Genomic DNA, 19710 nt, shown 5'->3' on the forward strand with positions numbered 1-19710 from the left:
CTCCCGTGAAGTTCTGCCTCTCAGAAAGGCCAAGCTAGTGCACCTCAAATAGGCCTGGGACTCAGCGATGAGCAGCTACAGAGGTGTCCCCCTCGCTGTCTCTTCAGGGGGAACTGAGGACCAGGGTCCAACGACTGTCTGCCCAAGGCCAGGGGGAGGAGTCTCAATAACGAGGGCTCTAACCTTACATCCCTTTCTCTCCCGCTGTCTGTTCTCAGTCTGGGGCTGGGGCCCGGACAAAGTGGTCAAGAAGGGACCGAGGGCAGCCGGAGAGTCTCTAGAGGCTTCGGTGTGGAGGCTGAGGTCACAGGGTGTGTTACATCTGGAGTCACTAGTCCACAGAAGCAAAGCACTTGCCCAAGGGCCAGACATCAGCTGTCTTCTAAAGCTTCTCTGGAGCCTCCTGGGCCACTCCCAGCCCGACTGTCCAGAACCGGGCTTGCAGGGAGGCCCAGGACAACTGCGGGGGGATTTAAACCTTCTACCTTCTCCTCTATGATGTTTGTTGGTTCACAGGGATCTCCTACCAACGGCTGGTGAGGGCTGAGCAGGGCCTGCCCATCAGGAGCCACCGAAGTTCCACTGTGTGAGTGTTCTTGGGGGAGGGAGAACCAGGGCACGGGCCTTCTACTCTTTGCCATCCCCCTGCATCCAGGACTCACCCATTACTGCACATTCCAGTCACCAACCAACAAGGGACCCCAGCAACTGCCATGTCTGTGGTGGTGTTTTATACCGCAATTCCTTTATCTGGGCTTAGGGTCTTCCTTCAGATTGATTTTTAAAAATATTTATGAGTGTTTTGTCTGCATGTGTATCTGTGCCCACAGAGGCCAGAAAAAGGTATCAGATCTTCTGGGACCAGAGTTATGGTTGTACATGGCTGGGTGGGAATCGAACCTGGGTCCTTTGTAAGAGCAGCCAGCAGTCTTAGTCGCTGAGCCATCTCTCCAGTATTCTTCCTTCAGATTCTAAAAGGGAGCCAGCACATATCACACTCTTCATCTCTAGTTTTCAGGCAGATAGACTGGAGGCCGCAGAGGCCAAGTAGTTTCCCTGAGATCACACAGCTAGTGTCTGAGTCAGGGTTTGACTCGGCTGTACTCAAGAATGTTTCCCATGGTGGTCTTTCTCCTGTCACTAAAACAGTGCTCTCCACGTTCTTCTTGATCTGCATTCATACTAAAAAGTACACTTTACACCAGGCCTGGTGTCACACACCTGCAATTCCCACAGTAAGTTAAAGGCCAGCCTGAACTACATAGTGAGACCTATTTTAAAATTAAAAAAAAATTGTTTGACAGCCTGGCACAGGGTTGGGGAGAGAGAGCACAGTGATGTTCAACCCTATCACACATACTGGGTTCTGTGCTGTCCTAACTTACTTACTTATTTAATTATGACCCCAGAGTTACTATGTAACAGACTCCAGCGTTGAACTCTTGGTCCCTGCCTTCACATCTCAAGTGCAGACAGGAATCAGCAGGTGTGATCAGCTTTGTTCTATTCCATTTAAATAACAAGACCTGATTTGACCTCCACAGGCTGACGCTGTCTCCACCTCTGAGTCCTGGACTGCAGTGTGTGTGTGTGTGTGTGTGTGTGTGTGTGTGTGTGTGTGTGTGTGTGTGTGTGTGTGTTGGTTTTGAATGACTTTTGAGACTGGGTCTTACACTGTAGCTCAGGCTAGCCTAGCGCTTACTATGCAACCCCATCTGGCCTGCAATTTGTGTCAGTTCCCTGCCTCAGTTTGCTGAGTGCTGAGATTTCTAGAGGAGCCATCACATCTGGCCCTGTCGGGTGTGCAGCTGGAAAAACACTAGAGAACAGAGCCAGGCTGAGGACCCGCTCATGGTCTCATCCTTTCTCTAGAGATTTATCTATTATGTATACAGTGTTCTGCCTGCACGTATGCCTACGGGCCAAAGAGGGCACCAGATCTCATTATGGATGGTTGTGAGCCACCATGCGATTGCTGGGAATTGAACTCAGGACCTCTGGAAGAGCTGCCACTGCTCTTAACAGCTGAGCCATGCTGCCTTAACTATGATGTGTCAGAAACCCAGGAATCCAGGATCAACCTCTCTCTCTCTAGGCACTTGAAATACTACTAAGTTAAAAAATGAGCCAACAAAAAGCCCGTGGTGGATTCTGAGAAACAGAAAAAATAGGAAGTTTAGGCAGTTAGTCCCTTACCTGCAGTGATTCCGGTCCTAGCCATCGGGTAGGTGCCTGTAGTCATGGACAGTATGAAGTCCTCTCTCTACATGCCAAGAACCTTCACTTACAAGAACTTTCAGTGTTTCTTTGGCATATCTCAAATGCCAGCGTGTGCCTCGGTAAAATTATTAAAAAGAATAAGGATCACTTGAACACAACCCCTGCGGTGCCTTGAGTGTCTCTCTGGTCACTGAGACTACTTAATGACTAATGGGCACACTGTGTGTAGGGTGGATATTCCAGGCAGAAGGAAGATTCGGGTCTCCAGTGAGTGGAACTCGACTGCCTGAGGTTTAAATTTAAGAATTGTTTATTTCTGGACTTTTTCATTTTATATGTTTGGAGCACGGTTGGCTGCAGGCAACTAAGGCCTTGGGTAAGGAGAGCTGTGTGCAATAGTTGAGTAAGTAAATAAGGTATTTCCTGAGACCCGAAGAGGTAGACTAATGAATAACCACCAATACCTTGTCATTATGTACTGGAACGCTGAGCATTATTCTCTTGCTAAATTAACATTTTTGTTTTTATTTTATGTGTATGGGTGTTTTGCCTGCATGTATATCTGTGTCCCATGTGTACAGCTGGTGCCTGCAGAGGTCAGAGGAGGGTGTCAGATCCCCAAGACTGGATTACAAATGGTTATTAGGCACCATGTGGGTACCGGGAATCGAACCTGGGTCTCTTGAAGAGCAAACAGGGCTCTTAACCACTGAGCCATCTCTCCAGCCCTTCAGCAGTACCATGAGCCAACCATGCTCCATATATATAAAATGAAAAGTTCCAGAAATAAACAATTCATAAGTATCCATATATACATATAGGCCTCATATGAACCCTGTGAGAAAGGCCTTCTCCCATAAGGGAACTGAAGCACCAAAGTTACTAGGAAAAGCTTAGGTTTAGGGAACATTCGTTCTCATTCTCGTTGTCTATGAGGACAATCAAGCTGGACAGGGCAGGGGCTCATTATCCTTGTCCTGCATACAGTGGGGCTCCGCACGTATCTGTGAAAGGAATGACCATGTGTTCAGCGGGGCCTCAGCCGGACACTGTTCATGGAGCCTACCTCATTTTAATTCTGAGTAGAGATACTAAAACAAACAAGCAAACAAAAAACAAAAAAATAGTCTCTCTGATGGATAGGGCCTGTCTGTCTTTGTGCTCTGACCTGCTCCTCTCCCTCCAGGACAGACACCTTTAGAGTCTGGCAGGAACCCTGTCTGGTTGGTGCCTCTTTGCCCTGGAGTTTGGTGCATTGTGGGATTGTGAGTGAGAGCAGGTCCAGACCATTTCTGCTACACCCTTTGTGGGTTAACACTATGAGGTTCTGAAACCCACAAAGAAATGAGAAAGTTTCCATGATTCTCTTAATATTTGAATGTGTTTGAAAGTTTCCATAACAAAGACATTTGAACATTGACACCACAAGGGTCCCAGATGTCCTGCTAGGAAGGAGAGGTGGCCCAGAACTTAACTCTCCCAGCCCCAAGCTAGGCCTGATTCCTCTGGGCTGGTTTGGAAAGTGCCCCCAGGAGTAGAGGATTCAGAGGCAGGCCTGACTTGACACCCTTCCTGCCTCTGGGCAGATGTCACCCCAGGTCACATTAAATGACAATCCATGGCACGCCTGCTTTCTCTCCCGTGAAAAACCATCACTGAACTTCAAATCACCTGGCTTCAAACCATTCCTTTTATGAATAACTTGTATCCATTCCGGTTTCCCATAGGAATAAATGGCTGTAAAAATCAAGACAGCACAGTAGACTAAGGGCAGAGAGTCATGGATCAGACTGGAAAACACAGCACAATCCTGTCTTAAATAAAACTTAAGGTGCAAGGCAGTAAAGTTCAAGGGGTACTGGAGAGATGACTCAGAGGTTAAGAGCACTGGCTGCTCTTCCAGAGGTCCTGAGTTCAATTCCCAGCACCCATATGTGGCTCACAACCATCTGTAATGAGATCTGGTGACTTCTTCTGGCATCTACAATCAGAACATTGTATACATAATAAATAGATACATATGTCTTAGAAAAAAAATGTAAAGTTCTGGGTTTTTTGTTGTTTGTTTTTGAGGAAGAATCTCTTGTATTCTCAGCTAACCTAGAAACTGGTATGTAGACAAGGTTGACCTTGAACTTCTAATCCCTCTTGACCTTCCCTCACAAGTGTTGGTGTTATAGCCAGGCACCACAGCACCAAGTTTATGTGGGGATCGAATCCAGGGCTTTGTGCATGCTAGATAATTATTAACTGAGCTCTTTGAGTTCAGTTTTAAAAAAAAATTTTAAAAAGCTATTTATTTTTAATTATTTGTGGATCTGTATGTGTGGGGGGATATAGGTGTGTTTGTGCAGGTGCCTGCAGAGGTCAGAAGTGTCCAATCCCCTGGAGCTGGGCTATAGATTGTTGTGAGCTGCCTTATGGATGCTGGGAACGCAGGTTCTCTGCAGGAGTACTATACACGACTAACTGCTAAGCTTTCTCTCGGGCCCCTCAAGTCCAGTTCTAAAAGAAGAGTCTTTGAAAACACCACCTGCAAAACACCCCAGTATAATCATAAGCATTCCCCATGGAAATGGGCACGCAATGTCCCCAGCCCCTTCCAGGCAGCTGCTGTCACTGCCCTGTGAGGAGTCCTGAGTGGAACTGAGCCCCACAGGCATGGAGGGTGCAGCAGCGCCATAGCCTACCCTCTGTGTCCCCAGCACGGTGCTGTTGCTGAACCCGGTTGAGGTGCAGGCTGAATTCCTCGCTGTGGCGGACAAGCTGAGTGCACCTGGACAGTCACCACACGGCGCCTACGTCACCCTGCTCCTGCATGCTTTCCAGGCCACATTTGGGACCCACTGTGACCTTCCGAGCCTGCACCACAAACTGCAGGTAAGGACCAGGGAAACTGGGTCTGTGAAGAAGCGTTTTGCAATGAAGATATGCTACCTCAGCCGGGCAGTGGTGGCGCACGCCTTTAATCCCACCCTCGGGAGGCAGAGGCGGGCGGATCTCTGTGAGTTTGAGGCCAGCCTGGTCTGCAGAGTGAGTTCCAGGACAGCCAGGGCTACACAGAGAAAATCTGTCTTGAAAACAGAAAAGATATGCTACCTCCATAACTCCAAATGGCACTGCTAGACAGTGACTTCAGGGCTGGTCCTGATACACTGCTGGGTCCTGGCCAGAATCTGGCCGTGCCCTGGGCACTGAACTGGGTGTTGGTGCCCAGCATCTGTGGTGAAGAAGGCACCAAGCCATGGGAATGGGGATAAGATTTGGACACAGGTCTTTTTTTCCCTGGCTCTATGACCAGTTAGCTGTGTTGTATGGACATTCCTTATCCACTCTGTGTGCATGAGAGGTGTGAATCCCTCCCACTCTCCTGACTTTAGAAGATGAACACAGAAAGGCAGTGGGACAAGGGTGGCTTGGCTCCCTGCTACCCAAGCACCGGGAGGGTGAGGAGGCTGGGAGCAGCTTGCTCACTACCGCCCTAGGTCAGGTACTGGGAACTGGGAGAGTCGGGTAGCCTGGCCATGGGCCGGGCACACACCTGGTCTCCTCCTGCACTTTTAGTCTAAGACACTAGAAGAGCTTGAGGACATCTTCACCGAGACTACGGAAGCCCAGGAGCTGGCATCTGGCATTGGGGACGCAGCAGAGGCCCGACGGTGGCTCCGGACTAAGCTGAAGGCAGTGGGAGAAAAAGCTGGCTTCCCTGGCATCTTAGGTGAGGGCTGGGGGAAAACTCTGTCCGCTTCCCCGTCATCTATTCTGGTACCCAGAGTGTGCACACCAGCGGGCCTGGCGACTCTGCCCCACAGAGCCTTCCAGTGGCCAGGTTCCTCAGCTTCTGGGCTCCTCAGGTCCCTAGGCAGAGTTCCTGTGGGCAGATACAAGGCTGGGTTGACATCGTGTTAGCAAGAGGAAGAGAACTCATGGAGGACATCCGGCTGCTCTCTTTACTTCTGCACGTGGCCCTGGGCCACCAGCATCAAGGTCACATCTTACTCTAAAGGAGGTTAGCGGTGTCCCTGCCACTCTTACAAGAGTCAGGTAGCATAGATTCTGAGCACCATTTGGCAGCTTCAGGTACCATGTCCCCCACTCAACCTTTTAAGGGGCCTGGCATGGTGGCACACACCTGTAATCTCAGTACATGGGAGATTGAGGCAAGTTCCAGGACAGCCAGGGCTACACAAAGAAACCCTGCTTCAAAAAAAAAAAAGCCAAAACAAACAACAAAAACATTCAAGCAAACCTTTTCAAAATGTTTCTGCTGTTTTCCTGGACTGGCAGTAAAGTGAGGCTCAGAGCCTGTGACTTGTCCGTGCCCACAGAGTCAGGAAAGGGCTTGCTATTTCCATGACTCTTTAAGGAAGGGCCCTCTCACTGAGAATCAGGTATCCCGGCTTTTATTCTGCCTCAGCCCATCCGGCTCTGTGGCTCCCCAACTGTACTGTTCCCACTCTTCTGTAAGGCCAGGGGGCCGGGCTGGCCATTCTGCAAGGCCCCTTCCCAGTCACCTCTTCCTGTCCTCCCTGCTCTTACAGACACTGCAAACCCTGGAAAACTCCACACGATCCCCATCCCTGTCGCCAGGTGCTACACCTACAGTTGGAACCAGGACAGCTTTGGTAAGGGACAACCGGAGTCAGGGCACTGGTCCCAGAGCGCCAGCTGTCTGTCTGATCCTGCGCCTGTGAATGCTTCACATTCCTCTGCCCCCCCCCCACTACACAGGCCATAAGCCTAGAGGGTGGGGGACACCATAACCCTGACCAAACACCTCCGGCTCTTCCAGAGCCCATCGCCCTCCTCAAGGGTTCAAAGACACCAACCCAAACACTGCTTTCGTCTTCTCTGTAGACATCCTACAGGAAGTCCTTCTCAAGGAGCAGGAACTGCTGCAGCCGGGGATCCTGGGAGATGATGAAGAGGAGGAAGAGGAGGACTTGGAGATCGACAGGCCCTGTGCTGAGAGGGACTCTCTACTCTCCGGCAGTTCTCTGGTGTCTCATGACTCCGCTCTGTTGCTGACCTCCTCTCAGGCCTCAGGGCCAGTGCTATCCCGCCAGGTGCTGACCACCTTTGTCTCAGGCCTCTCGGATGGCGTGGACAGTGGCTACGTGGAGGACCCTGAGGAAATCTCCTCAGAGTGGCCCAAGAAGACTGGTAGCCAGCAACGCCAGGGTCACCGCAGACCCGGCCGTAAGTTCAACAGGATCTATAAACTCTTAAAGAGCACCAGCCAGCTGGTCCTGCGGAGGGACTCTCGGAGCCTGGAGTGCAGCTCAGACCCAACCCTGCCCCTGCGGCGGGCAGGAAGCCTCTGCAGCCCCTTGGACTGTCCAGCCCAGTTCCCCTCCAGGGCCCAGCGCTCCCGCTCCCTACCCCAGCCCAAGCTCAGCACCCAACTACCCAGCTGGCTTCAGGCCCCACCCTCACACCACCAGCGCCGCCGCCCCTTCCTCAGTGGGGATGAGGACCCCAAGGCTTCCACACTACGGGTTGTGGTCTTTGGTTCTGATCGAATTTCAGGGAAGGTGGCTCGGGCTTACAGCAAGCTCAGGTAAGGACGGGGACAGGGTGCCATGGCTCTGGCTTATGCAGCAGCGTGATTGGGGTGCTGGGGGACTACGGAGTCACCATGGTTCACCTCCTACTGTCTCCTCACTAGGAGGCTGGAGAACAGTCACCCGCTCCTCACACGGTTCTTCAAGCTTCAGTTCTTCTATGTGCCTGTGAAGCGCAGCCACGGAACAAGCTCTGGTACCTGCCCATCCTCTCTGAGCCAGACATCTCCACCCCCTGCAGACTCCTTGAAGCACCCCAGCCCTGCAGTATGTTCCCAGCCTTGGGCCAAATGGGATGGGAAAATGGGATAGACAAGAGCAGGTTCCAGGTAGTGGTTTAAAAAAACCATCCAAAATGATCCCGTCTCTGTGAGCACTTCCTGTGCCTGGCCCTTGTTTCCAGGTTTCTGCCCTGCACTTGGGTATGCCATTCTGTTGTACGACAAAAGTGGAATGCCATCGTGATCCTCTAGAGACAGAGAGATGCTCAGTTTGGGGTTACAGATAGAATCCTGTGCTCCATAGCTATGATGGCTTGGTCTTCTATGTGGCTAGGGATAACTCTTGGCCCTTTAACCAGGAGCTCAGCATGACCCCGTGGGAGGACAGTACTAATGACATCTCTCACTACCTCGGTGTGCTTGACCCCTGGTATGAACGCAATGTGCTGGGCCTCATGTACCTGCCACCTGAGGTCCTTTGCCAGGTAAGTGGACTCTGTGGTAGGGGTCAGAGCCCACTGACTGCTGTCATTCGGTCTCACTTTGAAGATTCTGGCTTTGGGGAAATCCATGGAGGGCCAGGGCTGGCTTGGGAAGGGAGAGGAAGGGTCTGTAAGAAGCAGAATCGAGACTGAACCCAGCATGATAGGGACAAGAGTTGGAGCCACTGTGGTAAAAGGGGCAGATCCTCAGAAGGGCGCAAAAGAGTTTAGGTGTCAGCTCCCTTCCTCTCTGTTGGCTATCCCCCGGGAGGTCTGTGTGCCAGGCAAGGTGGAGCACAAAGCCTACACTGGGCTCTCTGCCCTCCAGATTCCCTCTCCCTTTCTCTCCCCTTGCTCTCTCTGCCCCGGTGTGTCCTTACCTCCCTTCCTCTGGTGGCTTCCTTCACTCCATGTCCCCCACCTGACTTGGCTGTCCCATCTACCGCAGCAGTCCCTGAAGACAGAAGCCCGGCCCCTGGAGGGCGTGGCCACCCAGTTGCCCATCCTGGCTGACATGTTGCTCTACTACTGCCGCTTTGCGGCCCGCCCGGTGTTGCTGCAGGTCTATCAGACAGAGGTGAGACTGCTTCTCCCAGACTTCCTGGTAGCCGTGTTCCTGGTGTTCAGGCCCCAGCCTGTGGCCAGCTGGGCCTGCAGCACTCCACCCTTACCCCTAAGAAGCTCCTGTGCTGGCCCAAGGGGTCCATACTGACATATGTGCTCCGCTCCTGCCCCTCCAGCTGACTTTCGTCACTGGAGAGAAGACTACGGAGATCTTCATTCAGTCTCTGGAACTGGGTCACTCTGCGGCCACACGTGCTATCAAGGCTTCAGGTGGGCACTGAGGGAACCCTTATAGAGATGGTTAGGAGGTAGGGTCAGAAAAAGGGGGAGTGGTGGGAGATGGGGTCCTGTAAAGGGAGAGCAGGGAAGGACTAAAGGAGGGAGGGGTGCAGAAGAAATCCTATCCCTGGGGGTTGGGGCCCTGAAGAGTCTAGGCCAGAGGAAGGGGGTACCCAGGGACATAGGGACACTGGAAGGGAGAAGGAGTGAAGAGTGTGTCTGTGTGGCACAGGTCCAGGCAGCAAGCGGCTGGGCATTGATGATGACCGGGAAGCTGTTCCTTTAACACTACAGATTATCTACAGCAAGGTAAGTGAAGCCTGTGCTGAGCTCCTTCCTCGCCAGAGCTCTGACGACCCAGAGCTGTTCCTACTGTCTCAGGCCTGCAAGTAGACCCCCAGACTTCCCTTGGTGCCAAGAGGTAGCCCTTTAGCATCCACACCCTCCCAAGGCATCAGACTCTGGGGCTCTGGGCTGAAGGGTCTAGCCATGCTGCCTTCCAGGGAGCCATCAGTGGGCGAAGCCGCTGGAGCAACCTAGAGAAGGTCTGTACCTCTGTCAACCTCAACAAGGCCTGCCGGAAGCCAGAGGAGCTAGGTGAGGGGGCTGGAGAGGATGGCTGCGGGGAGAGGGGGTGGCTGAGAGGTCTTGAGCCTGGCCTGAGCCACCCTTGACCCTCAGACCCCAGCATGGAGGCGCTGACGCTAACCCTGACGGAAGTGCTAAAAAGGCAGAACCCTAAATCCAAAAAGGGCTTTAACCAGGTAAGGGCTTCTCTCACCGCCCACACACAGCCCCAGCAGGAGTAGGGTGAAACTTGCATGTGAAGGGATGGCTGGGAAAGGAGAGGCACGTGTGGGGTGTGGTTGGGGGGTGTACACAGGTGTGGAATGTGGAGGATGCATGTAAATGAAAAGGTCGTGCTTGTGTGATGGTCATTAGTCAGGCTCACCAAGTCTGAGACAGTATGGGCGCCATATCAGGGAACTCTGGGGTCTCTGGGTTGGAGGGGGCGGTGCATTGATTCCTTCCCACTCAGAGGCAGAGACTGCAGAGGAGGCAGTCTGACCTGATGGTCATCCCTCAAGAGCCGCCAGCCAGTCCTGTCCCACGCCCCTCCCCGGCAGCTCCTATGGGCACTTCTAGGGGCAGGACGTGCCCGGGGCTGGCAAAGGTGTGGCCAGGGCTCCGGGGCCTGACTAGGGCTTCCTTCCAGATCAGTACATCCCACATCAAAGTGGACAAGGTGCAGATTATCGGCTCCAGCAGCTGCCCCTTTGCAGTGTGCCTAGACCAGGATGAGAGAAAGATCCTACAGAGTGTGGTCAGGTGAGAATGGGAGCCAGCTCTGCTAAGCAAAGGCGGTCCCAGGGAAGGGTGTTTCTTCTCTCCCATCCAAGGCCTGCAGAGCCCTGTTCTGACACTACCCTGCCCTATAGGTGTGAAGTGTCACCCTGCTACAAGCCGGAGAAGAGCAGCCTGCCACCCCAGAGGCCCTTCAACCAGCCAGCACAGGCTGGTCCTGACCTGTGCTCCCTTCTCTGCCTCCCCATCATGACTTTCAGTGGAGCTCTGCCCTAGTGCAATTAGGAACCAGGCTGGAAAGGACCGTGCACAGTTTCTCCTGGACCACTCTCGGGGCATCTGCCCTCTGTGGAGAACCAAATTGTCCTGGGCAGCGTTGGGATTGCTCTGTAGGCCTGCATGGCCAGGGACATGTGGCCAGTTGTATCTGGAGCCTCCAAGATCTGATGAGGAAACCGACATTAGAGAAAGAAAGGCCGGGCTGCCTAGCCTTACAGATTTCTCTGAGCAGAGGGAGAGGGATGGGCCAGTGGCCCTGAGGAAAGGTGTTAGCCTTGGACTGGTTTAGGCCTCCTTTCCAAGTCCTAGGCTGGGTGCATCTTTGGTTTGTCCACAACTCAGGGACTCTGTCTAGAGGTCAGTCTCTCTAAGGCATAGATTGGAGAAAGACAGGTGAGACCTTTTTTCTGACCTCAGATACCATCTCCTTATTCTACCACGCCTATCCGGAGCACACACACTCTCTTGCTTTCTCTCCCAAGATCCCTAGATCCCTTGAAAAACAGCACTAATATGTGGTCCGTCGCTAGGACCTGGTCTGGCTTCCCTTCCAAGCCCCTTTTCCGGGTCTCAGATGCTGGGGAGGCTGGGCATGCTTGGTTCCTTTCTAGTTAAACGGCCAGAGGAAGTTAATATATTTCTTCAAGCCTCCGGTTCCTTAGTACTGAAGGAAAAGGGAAGTAAGTCCTCAAAGGGAGCGTCCCTGAAGAACCTTACCCAGAGCCTGGCTCCCAGCAGCTGCCCAGCAAAGACTGGTGCCTGGCCCTCTGCTGCAGATGTCCCGCCTTTGTCCTTGAGGACTCCATGGCTTCAAAATGGTCCTCTCCTTTGACCTTCCCCCACCTGTGGATGAGGCAGAACCCATGTGAGCTAAGCAGCTAGACAGGAAGGGCCACCTAGGTACGAATCCTCCCCCACTTCCCTAGCAGAGCGGTCCCAGCACCCTGACTTCCTCTCAGTGGGAGGGCCCATCTTCACACAGTCTCAGGACAAGATCTCAGAGGGGTAGAGGACAGAGAGGTGAGTATCTAACGGTAGAGACGGCACTCATGCACGGAAAAGGACTGGCATGCCATAGGCCAAGAACCTGAAATTTAAGCCTGCCGGACTGGAGGGGCTGAAAAGGCTGACAGAATGTGGCTAGAGTAATAAGGCAGTAGGCTAGACCAAGGCTTGGACTTGGACTTGGGCTAGCACAGGCAGGTAAGGAACCTTGGAAGCTTAACAAGTTGCACAGAGAGCCCTCCTTCCTGCCCTCCAGAACTGTTTTGCACCAAAGACCCTGGGCTCACAAAACTCCAGAGTGCTCATGACTTGAGAGACTGTGGACAGAGCCACCGTGCTGTCAACCCTCCATTCTAGCCGTCTGTGTTTCTGGTAGGTTCTGGAACAGTGTCCAGTCATGTATTTCAGTGTACTTTAACTTGCTGTGTGAGCATGTTCTTCTATATGATCAACATGATGTGAATCAATGAATGGAATTTAATATTATTGTGAAATAAATTTGATTTGTTGTATATTCAGTGACCTACAACTATGGAGCATGTCGCTGAATTGTTTGGGGTTTGCGTGTATCAATTCAGGGCTGGAGGGATGGCTCAGCAGCATTTGCCTCTCTTCCAGGGGACCCAAATCCTTAGCACCTGCTTAGGGCAGCTCACAACTGCCTGTACTCCAGCCCCAAGAGATCTGATTCCCTTTTCTGGCCTCCAAAGGCATTCACACATGTGGCATTCACTTACACAGAAACACATATGTAAGTAAATAAAAACAATAAAAAATTAAAAACCACTTCAGTTGGAGCAGAGATAAGACTCTTGGGGATTGTGTTGTTTATTTGTAATTTCCACTCTAAAGAAAATATATTTGTGCTAAATTTTCATTGACACTTTTCCATTTCAGCCTCATCACAGACACTCACTCACAGAACAAAAACTCCTATATATCTCTGTAACTGGAGTTCTGTGTATCGCTCATTTGAGATACATAAGCCCGTATAGCCTGACGTCCCTGCGCTGCCATCCTTGGGGAAGGGATGGGCCCAAGGCTCTTGTCTCTGATGAGAGATGGAGGACCTGGACCCGTGATACTAGGGAAAGAGAGGTCAATTATGGCTCTGCACACCCAAGGACTGCCTGTACACTTAGGTCACAAGGAGGGAAAAGGAAGTGTTGGACGCCAGCTCCAGCATCCCAGAATAGCTGCTTTGGCTCTGAGGAGGTCGCGATGGCATCAGTAGGCTGCCATGCATGTTGAGAACTCAGTAGGCTCAAAAAGCATTCATTCTTTCCCACTCGGCCACAGACACTTAGGGATCATCTGGTCTAAGCTGAGCTTAGCGTGGCGTGTTTGCAAGCTGTGGGGTGAGTCCAGGTCTTCACCGGAGGTCTCTCAGGCACTTTGGACCTGTGTGGTAAAACAAGATACACTCTGTGGGCAACCCTGGTTATCTCACCACATCTGCAAGCTACTCCTTACCCCTAAAAGGGGTAGCAGGTCTGTTCTCAGGGGTATTGTGGGATGTCTGAGAGGAAGTATGTAAAAAGGGGATTGTGCTACCGAGGTCTGTAGTTCAGGAAATCTGTCTGTCCCCAGGGGTGCTGTGAGCTGAAAGCCAGAGCTGTGGTCAGCTCTGCTGAGTTAACTGGGGGCCTGGAAGCCTTCCTGAAAAGAAGGCACCTCAGAAACGATGGCCGGACTTCCTTTGTTCTTCCCAGGTAGCTGGGGCCAGAAACCTCTCCAGCTGTCCCTGATATCCAAATGGTAACACCTTCAGGGTCAAGAGCTCCTAGTCAGGGATGGCCCCAGCGTCTCTGCTTGCTCAAAGTAGAGAGAGAAGGGGGGTAGGGGGACAGAGGGGGGCGGGGTCCCATCCAGGCATTTTTTACACACAGGAAATGCCGTGTGCTAGTTAGGGTTTTGGGATTTTGTTTGTTTGTTTGGGTTGGGTTTTTTGTTGTTGTCTTTTGTTGTTGTTGTTGTTGTTTTGTCAATTTGACACAAGCCAGAGTCATTTGAGAGGAACCACAGCTGGAGAATTGTCTCCAGCAGATTATCCTGTAGGTATGTCTGTGGAGTATTGTTTTGATTAATGATTGATGAGAGGGTCTGGCCCCCTATGGAGGTACCACTGGGGAAGTGGTCCTGAGTTATATAAAAAGGGAAGCTAAGTGAGTGAGCCGTGGAGAGTAAGCCAGTGAGCGGCGATCCTCCGTGGCTCCTGCCTCGGCTCCTGCTTGAGCTGCTACCGTGACTTCCCTCAGTGAAGGACCTGGGAGTCCCAAGGTGAAATAAACCCTTCCTCCCACTAAGTTGGTTTTGGTCAGTGTTTCACCACAGCAACAAAGAAACCCACCTAGGGCATGCCCTGTGGACTGCGAGACACTCAGAACCTTGGGGAGAGGACTTCCTGTTTCCCTGCATGTGATGGGGGGTGGAGGGGGGTCCTGCTCCCTCCTTTCCTCGCATTTCCGAATCTCTCTCTTTACCTAACCCTTCAAGCCCTTTCAATAAAGACTGAGCACAGAAAGCGGCTCTCTGGGACAAAGAGTGCTCTACCCCCACCGGAGGCATGGCAAGCAGGCGGCTCTATCCATCGTTAGAGTTTCTTCCTCTGGGTTCTGCTTGCAGACACACCCGAGGCTCTGAATGCTCCCTGGAAAGGGAGCTGTGGCCACAGCTGCCCAGTGCACCCCTCTGAGAGATCTAGGAAGGCAGAGGTGGAAGGCTCAGCTTCTTAGTCATGGCCACTTGAGTAAGACCTCAAGTGAATGCCAGCTGGGTTAAATCCACCTCAACAACACTTACCAGTACTTAATCCTACACTGGTCAAGTGTTCTGGATCCCCTCATGCTCATGTGAATTCATGTGTGCCTTTGCTGACCCTGTGAGGTTGGTACGGTTATACCCATTCTATAGGTAGGGAAACTGAGACATTGGGGAGTTGAAAAACTTACTTAAGGTTCCACAGATGGTAAATAGAGGAAGCTGCCATTCGAGCCCAGATGGTAGCCTCCAGAATGCCTGTACTTAGCCAGGGAGCTATGTGTTCCTCTCAGTAGCTCACAGGAGTGGTAGATAAACTGAGGCCCAGAAGCAAAGTTTATGTATGTCTCTAGGGCTGGCTTCATTGCGATGGAATTCAAGAGGAAAGCTCTGGTCTCATGATGGAAGGGACATTCTGTACCCCCTCAGCAGTGGTGGGGGCAGCCTGGGAGAGGGGACGGGGCAGGGGGAGGGGAAACTTCCATAGCATTTATCCTGCCCCAGATAAGTCTGTGCTGCCCAACTGAGGGAATGGTGGCCTGAAGCCTTCTGAAGGGTAGGGGACAGGTGGGGTGGCTCAGGACCGCCCTACCCCACGCACCCACCCACACCTCTAAGGAAAAGGGGCCTATATGGCCTGGGATCAGAGGTCTTCTCTGTGCAAAATGAGCCAGAACCAGGATCATCTGGAGAGCTGAGATGTTGAAGAACCATTTTGAACATGTTCTCCAACACCTCAGGCTATAGATAAAGAAACCGAACCCCAAGGAGAAGGGGTTCCACAGTCAGAGGCATACTAGGAGGAGTGGTGTGTGTGTGTGTGTGTGTGTGTGTGTGTGTGTGTGTGTGTGTGTGTGTGTGTTCACACTTGCACAGTCCCCTAAAGGTGCCTTTGCTGACATGAACTGCCCTGGGCCCCTCGTTGCTGCTGTGGCTGGGGAATCACTGTTCCCATTGGCAGGGGAGATAGATACAGATGAGAGATCCCAAAACAGCATGGGTTAGACGACTCAGATAAAACAAACCCTAAGGGGAAGTAGGAAGCCCCACAGTTGGGTGAAACTCGGTGTCTCCCCGGTGGAGAGGGGCAGGGCTGTGCACAGGGGCAGGGGCGGGGCAGATCCTTCTCATTACCACCTCCTTTTCCCTCTCTACTTTTTTTCTGGCAGGCTAACAGGTGTGCGCCTTCAAAAAGGAAAATGTTTCCAGTCCTCCGTGTAAGGGATGGCTCTGGGGCTGTCTGCAGTCACCCAGCTGTCCCCTACATGGCTACCACACCCACAGCAGCTGCAGAAATGCAGCTGATAAGAGCAGTGCAGCCACAAGAGCAGAGGCCGGCTTGTGATTTCCGATTCAGTTAGGCCGAGGCTGATAACGCAAGTGTCTGCCCGGGACGGCTGCACTGGTCCATGAAGTTGCTGCTGACTCAAGCCTCCCACTGGGCTTATTCATTCCACGCATCCGTTCTCCCAGTCATTCACGCATTCATTTTTCCACTTGCTCGACTGGATGAGGCAAGCATTCTCTTCACATGAATGGAAGGACTAAAACTGCCCCAGAACTTATGGGGAAAGGGGGCCATGCAGACATATGGCCTCATGGAAGAGTCAGGAAAGAACAATGGGTGAGGGGGTGCAGAGCCAGAGAGAAAAATGATACACATCCCTGGCACTGTGCTCTTCTGATGGGTCCCTCTTCAAAATGGGGGTGAGAACAGAACCCAGCGAAGGCGCCCCGGAAACACAAACAAATAAAAACCTGTAACTTCTCACCCCCAAGGCTGCAAGTGACAGAAGCCCATCTCAGTCAGGGTTAGTTTTTAAAAACCGGGGGACTCTCTGGATCACATAGCTGAGCAGAGTAGAAATAGAGTAGGCAATGGGGTTTCAGGCACGGCTGGATCTAGGTGCTTAAATTACAGCACTAGCAATCTGCCTCTCTCCAGGGCCATTTACCAATAGGAGGAGACCATGGAAGCTGTTGCTTTTTTGCTTTATTTTTGTTTTACGAGACGAGATTTCCCAGTAGCTATGAAGCCAGTCCTAGAACTCGATCTGTAGACCAGGCTGGCCTCAAATCTCTGTGACTTTTTTTGAAGATCTAAAAGTGTATTGGAGATTTCCCTGTATGTTTGATTACAAATTAAAGAGAGAGAGGAAGGGGAGGGAGGCAGACCTCCCCCAGTACCTTGACTATCCTTCCGTTGTCCTGACATCCACCCCCATTGACCTGTGTCTGGTCCCTTCTTGACATTCCTGCCTCGGCTTTCCCTCCTACCTCGCTGACCTCTTTCCTATTCTTCCTTACTGGATGAGAGGGATCTGGGAGAAGAATCCCATGATCTGTGTTGGTTTTGTTTTTGTTGTTGTTGTGTTTTGATTTTGGACAGGCTAGCAATTTGTAGCCCTGACAGGCCTGTAATTCTGTATGTAGAATGGGCTGGCCTTGAACTCACAGATATCTGCCTGCCTCTGCTGCCCAAGCAGTGAGATCAAAGGCATGCACCACCCCGCCTGGCAGCCTGGGTGGTTAAGAACCTTCAGTAGGCTGTGGAGGGGCTACAAGAGGAGATAAACACTAGGATGAGATTAGGGAAAGCTGGTCAAGAACAGCACTGCCTTGTCTCAGGACAAAGCCCACCGTGTCAGCTGTTGGGAGGGGGAAAGTAGCGCTGAGTGGACTTGGTGCGGTTTAGATGCAAATGTGGGGGACAGGTGCTGCGGTGACACGGAGTTTCTGTTCTGAGCTGAGCGACAGAGAGTGAAATAGTTTGGCTTGTGCGTGTTGGGTGGGAGGAGCTTAAAGGACATCTGGCCCATGATGTCCAGTGTGGGGTTCCCTGGGCCTCACCAAGACTGGACCTTTGGAAAACCTAGGCTCCTGCATTACAACCTCATAAGCATGAGAGTGGATTCTTGTGGAAATACCAATCCCTCCAGACAGGGTCAGTAGTATTAGGTCAGAATGAGGAACCCCCAGGGACAGTGGGTGACCACACCCACTTCTTTAAAAAAAAACCCAACCCCAGCAGGATATGCCTGGGAGGGGCTTTGAGGGCCATGAGGAAGGGGAAGGGGAAGGAAGAGGAGGGACAGGGCTGGCTGTGCGAGGCAGAGTTTTCTCTACAGAACTGAAGCCCACAGTCAGAACTACAGGCTCTCTTTGGCTCCTTGGGGGACATCTAGTCTCTTGGGGCTGTTAACCTCCTAGGCGGGACCTCAGGAGCTCATTGGCTGGAGGACCTGGGACAGGAGACAACTTTAGCCCAGCAGAGGTAGGTGCTGGCTGGGGTGGAGTCTTGGGAGGGAGTTGGGAGAGACGGAGCTGAACCCAGATGAGAGCTAGGGAGGGGAACCCTGAAAGGAGAACCCTCGGGAACCCATGTCTCAGAAGGCTTATCCCGATGTGACAACTACTAAGAGCTCCAGCTATTTCTGTTCAACCTATTTTCAGATGCAGAGGGGACCCCAAGGTCCTATGATGAGACCTTTCTTGTTTTGTCCTGTACCTGGTGGCGATAACAGAGCTAATGCCAATGTTGTGTGGATGCAATTCCCCCAGTAACTTGAGGTTGGCTGGATAGCTGCCTCACCACCCATCTTAAGTTAGGGATAGATGGGGGCCACAGGGAAGTATACCTGCAGCAGGTTGCAGAATGGATGTGTGTGCAGGGAGACTCCCTAAGAGTTCCCTGGGTCCCTATTATGTTGCTTCTGAGACATCCTCTGTCCATCTCACTTCTGGGTACTTAACGACTGTCTTGCTGGGCTGGCTGATGCTACAGAGAGATGGGGGATCTATGCTCTTGAGATGTCGGCCCCTGGCTTGGGTATCTGACACAGGTAGTAAAGCACACTAGATCACTAGTGAGACAAGATTCAGGAGTTTGGAGCAGATATGGGGAAGGTGAGGGAAGACCAGGGTGAGGCTTCAGAGACAGGGAGGGCTTGTAAATAGAGGAGAGGCCCAGGAGTGGCCCTAGGAGAGGGAGCCCAGGTACAAACCCCAGAGACAGGGTAGTGGGCGCATGACTTAGGATGAGAGGGCAGAGAGCTGGGGACTTTGTGTGGCAAGGGGTGTACAGAGTTGTGGAGGACCCCGGTGTTGGCCTGTCCTCACTCACTGCTTTGGCTCCAGGCAGGTCTCATCTACGTGACAGGTGTCTCATCTAAAGGGGGGGAGCTGAGGGTATAGTCCAGTGGCAGAGCACCATGCCAAGCAGGCACAAAGCCCACAGGTTCCATCCCAGGCAATGTGAATAAATAAAGTGAAAACAGACGCAGAGGTGTAAGTCATTCATACCAATAGCCCCAGTGATAGAATAGGTTAGACCCCAGGCAGCGTGGGTTAGGATGCAGGGCCTCCCCTCCCCTCGCTGGCCTGCTGCAACACCCTCACACTATTTCCAAGACTTGTGGCCACACTTTCTGAAGGACCCTCAGATTCTCCCAGGCTCCTCAGGAACAATGTTGCTGCCCTCACTGCTCCGTCCCATCCAGGTGTTTCCTTCCAGCCTCGGACAGACACCCCAAGGAAGTAGGCCTGGGGACCTTCACAGAGCTGTCCAGGGAGGCCAGGTCCTTAGGAAGCTTTAACGTCCTGGTTGGCCCTGGGGGGTTGTGAGCTGAGCAGGGTCTCAGAAACTCAGAGCTCTGCCTCTCACCTCTGCTTGTCCACGAGTCACATGCTACAGTCTGAAGACCATGCTTAATAGTCATGTGCTGTTGTTCAATTAAAAGGAAAAGAAAGTTCTGTTGTCTGTTAAGTGTGATCTGCCCCTGAGGTCTGTGAGGACACTCTGGAGGGAAGGGCTGGCTCAATGGAGAAATGAGAGGTGTTAGAAGTAGGTGACACAGCCTCGTGAGGGCTTTTTCTGTCTCTGTCTCTGTCCCTCTGGGTAGGAGGGGCCGATTGCAGTTCAGAGGAAAACAGAAAGCCTGCCTGCATGTTCCCTGTCTTGGCTCCTTTGGCTTTGCAGGTGGGACTGTACCAGGTGGCGCATGAATCAACCATTCTTCTGTCTGGAGAGCT

General features: G+C 52.2%; 2 protein-coding genes across 4 annotated transcripts in view; both read left to right on the forward strand.

The window, feature by feature from the left end:
* The window catches only part of Pik3r5 (phosphoinositide-3-kinase regulatory subunit 5), a 60711-nt gene extending 48263 nt beyond the window's left edge, over positions 1–12448 (forward strand). The window contains exons 6-19 of one of the 2 annotated variants that reach the window (XM_040748918.1): positions 517–586; positions 4926–5100; positions 5785–5938; positions 6762–6845; positions 7078–7780; positions 7889–8051; positions 8365–8490; positions 8939–9064; positions 9228–9321; positions 9563–9639; positions 9834–9927; positions 10012–10094; positions 10547–10659; positions 10770–12448. In XM_040748918.1, coding sequence (XP_040604852.1) covers positions 517–586; positions 4926–5100; positions 5785–5938; positions 6762–6845; positions 7078–7780; positions 7889–8051; positions 8365–8490; positions 8939–9064; positions 9228–9321; positions 9563–9639; positions 9834–9927; positions 10012–10094; positions 10547–10659; positions 10770–10911 — 2204 coding nt within the window. In that variant the 3' untranslated portion in view covers positions 10912–12448. Of the gene's footprint in view, positions 1–516; positions 587–4925; positions 5101–5784; positions 5939–6761; positions 6846–7077; positions 7781–7888; positions 8052–8364; positions 8491–8935; positions 9065–9227; positions 9322–9562; positions 9640–9833; positions 9928–10011; positions 10095–10546; positions 10660–10769 lie in introns of both variants that reach the window. The other variant, XM_005067593.4, reaches the window with a different exon arrangement.
* A 5331-nt stretch (positions 12449–17779) lies between these two features.
* Pik3r6 (phosphoinositide-3-kinase regulatory subunit 6) overlaps positions 17780–19710 on the forward strand; it is a 48344-nt gene continuing 46413 nt past the window's right edge. For both annotated transcript variants that reach the window (XM_040748919.1, XM_040748920.1), the window contains exon 1: positions 17780–17953. The gene's annotated coding sequence lies outside the window, so the exon portion shown is untranslated. The remainder of the gene's footprint in view (positions 17954–19710) is intronic.

Source organism: Mesocricetus auratus, unplaced genomic scaffold (genome assembly GCF_017639785.1).
Source record: "Mesocricetus auratus isolate SY011 unplaced genomic scaffold, BCM_Maur_2.0 Super-Scaffold_100007, whole genome shotgun sequence".
Taxonomy (NCBI): Eukaryota; Metazoa; Chordata; class Mammalia; order Rodentia; family Cricetidae; genus Mesocricetus; species Mesocricetus auratus.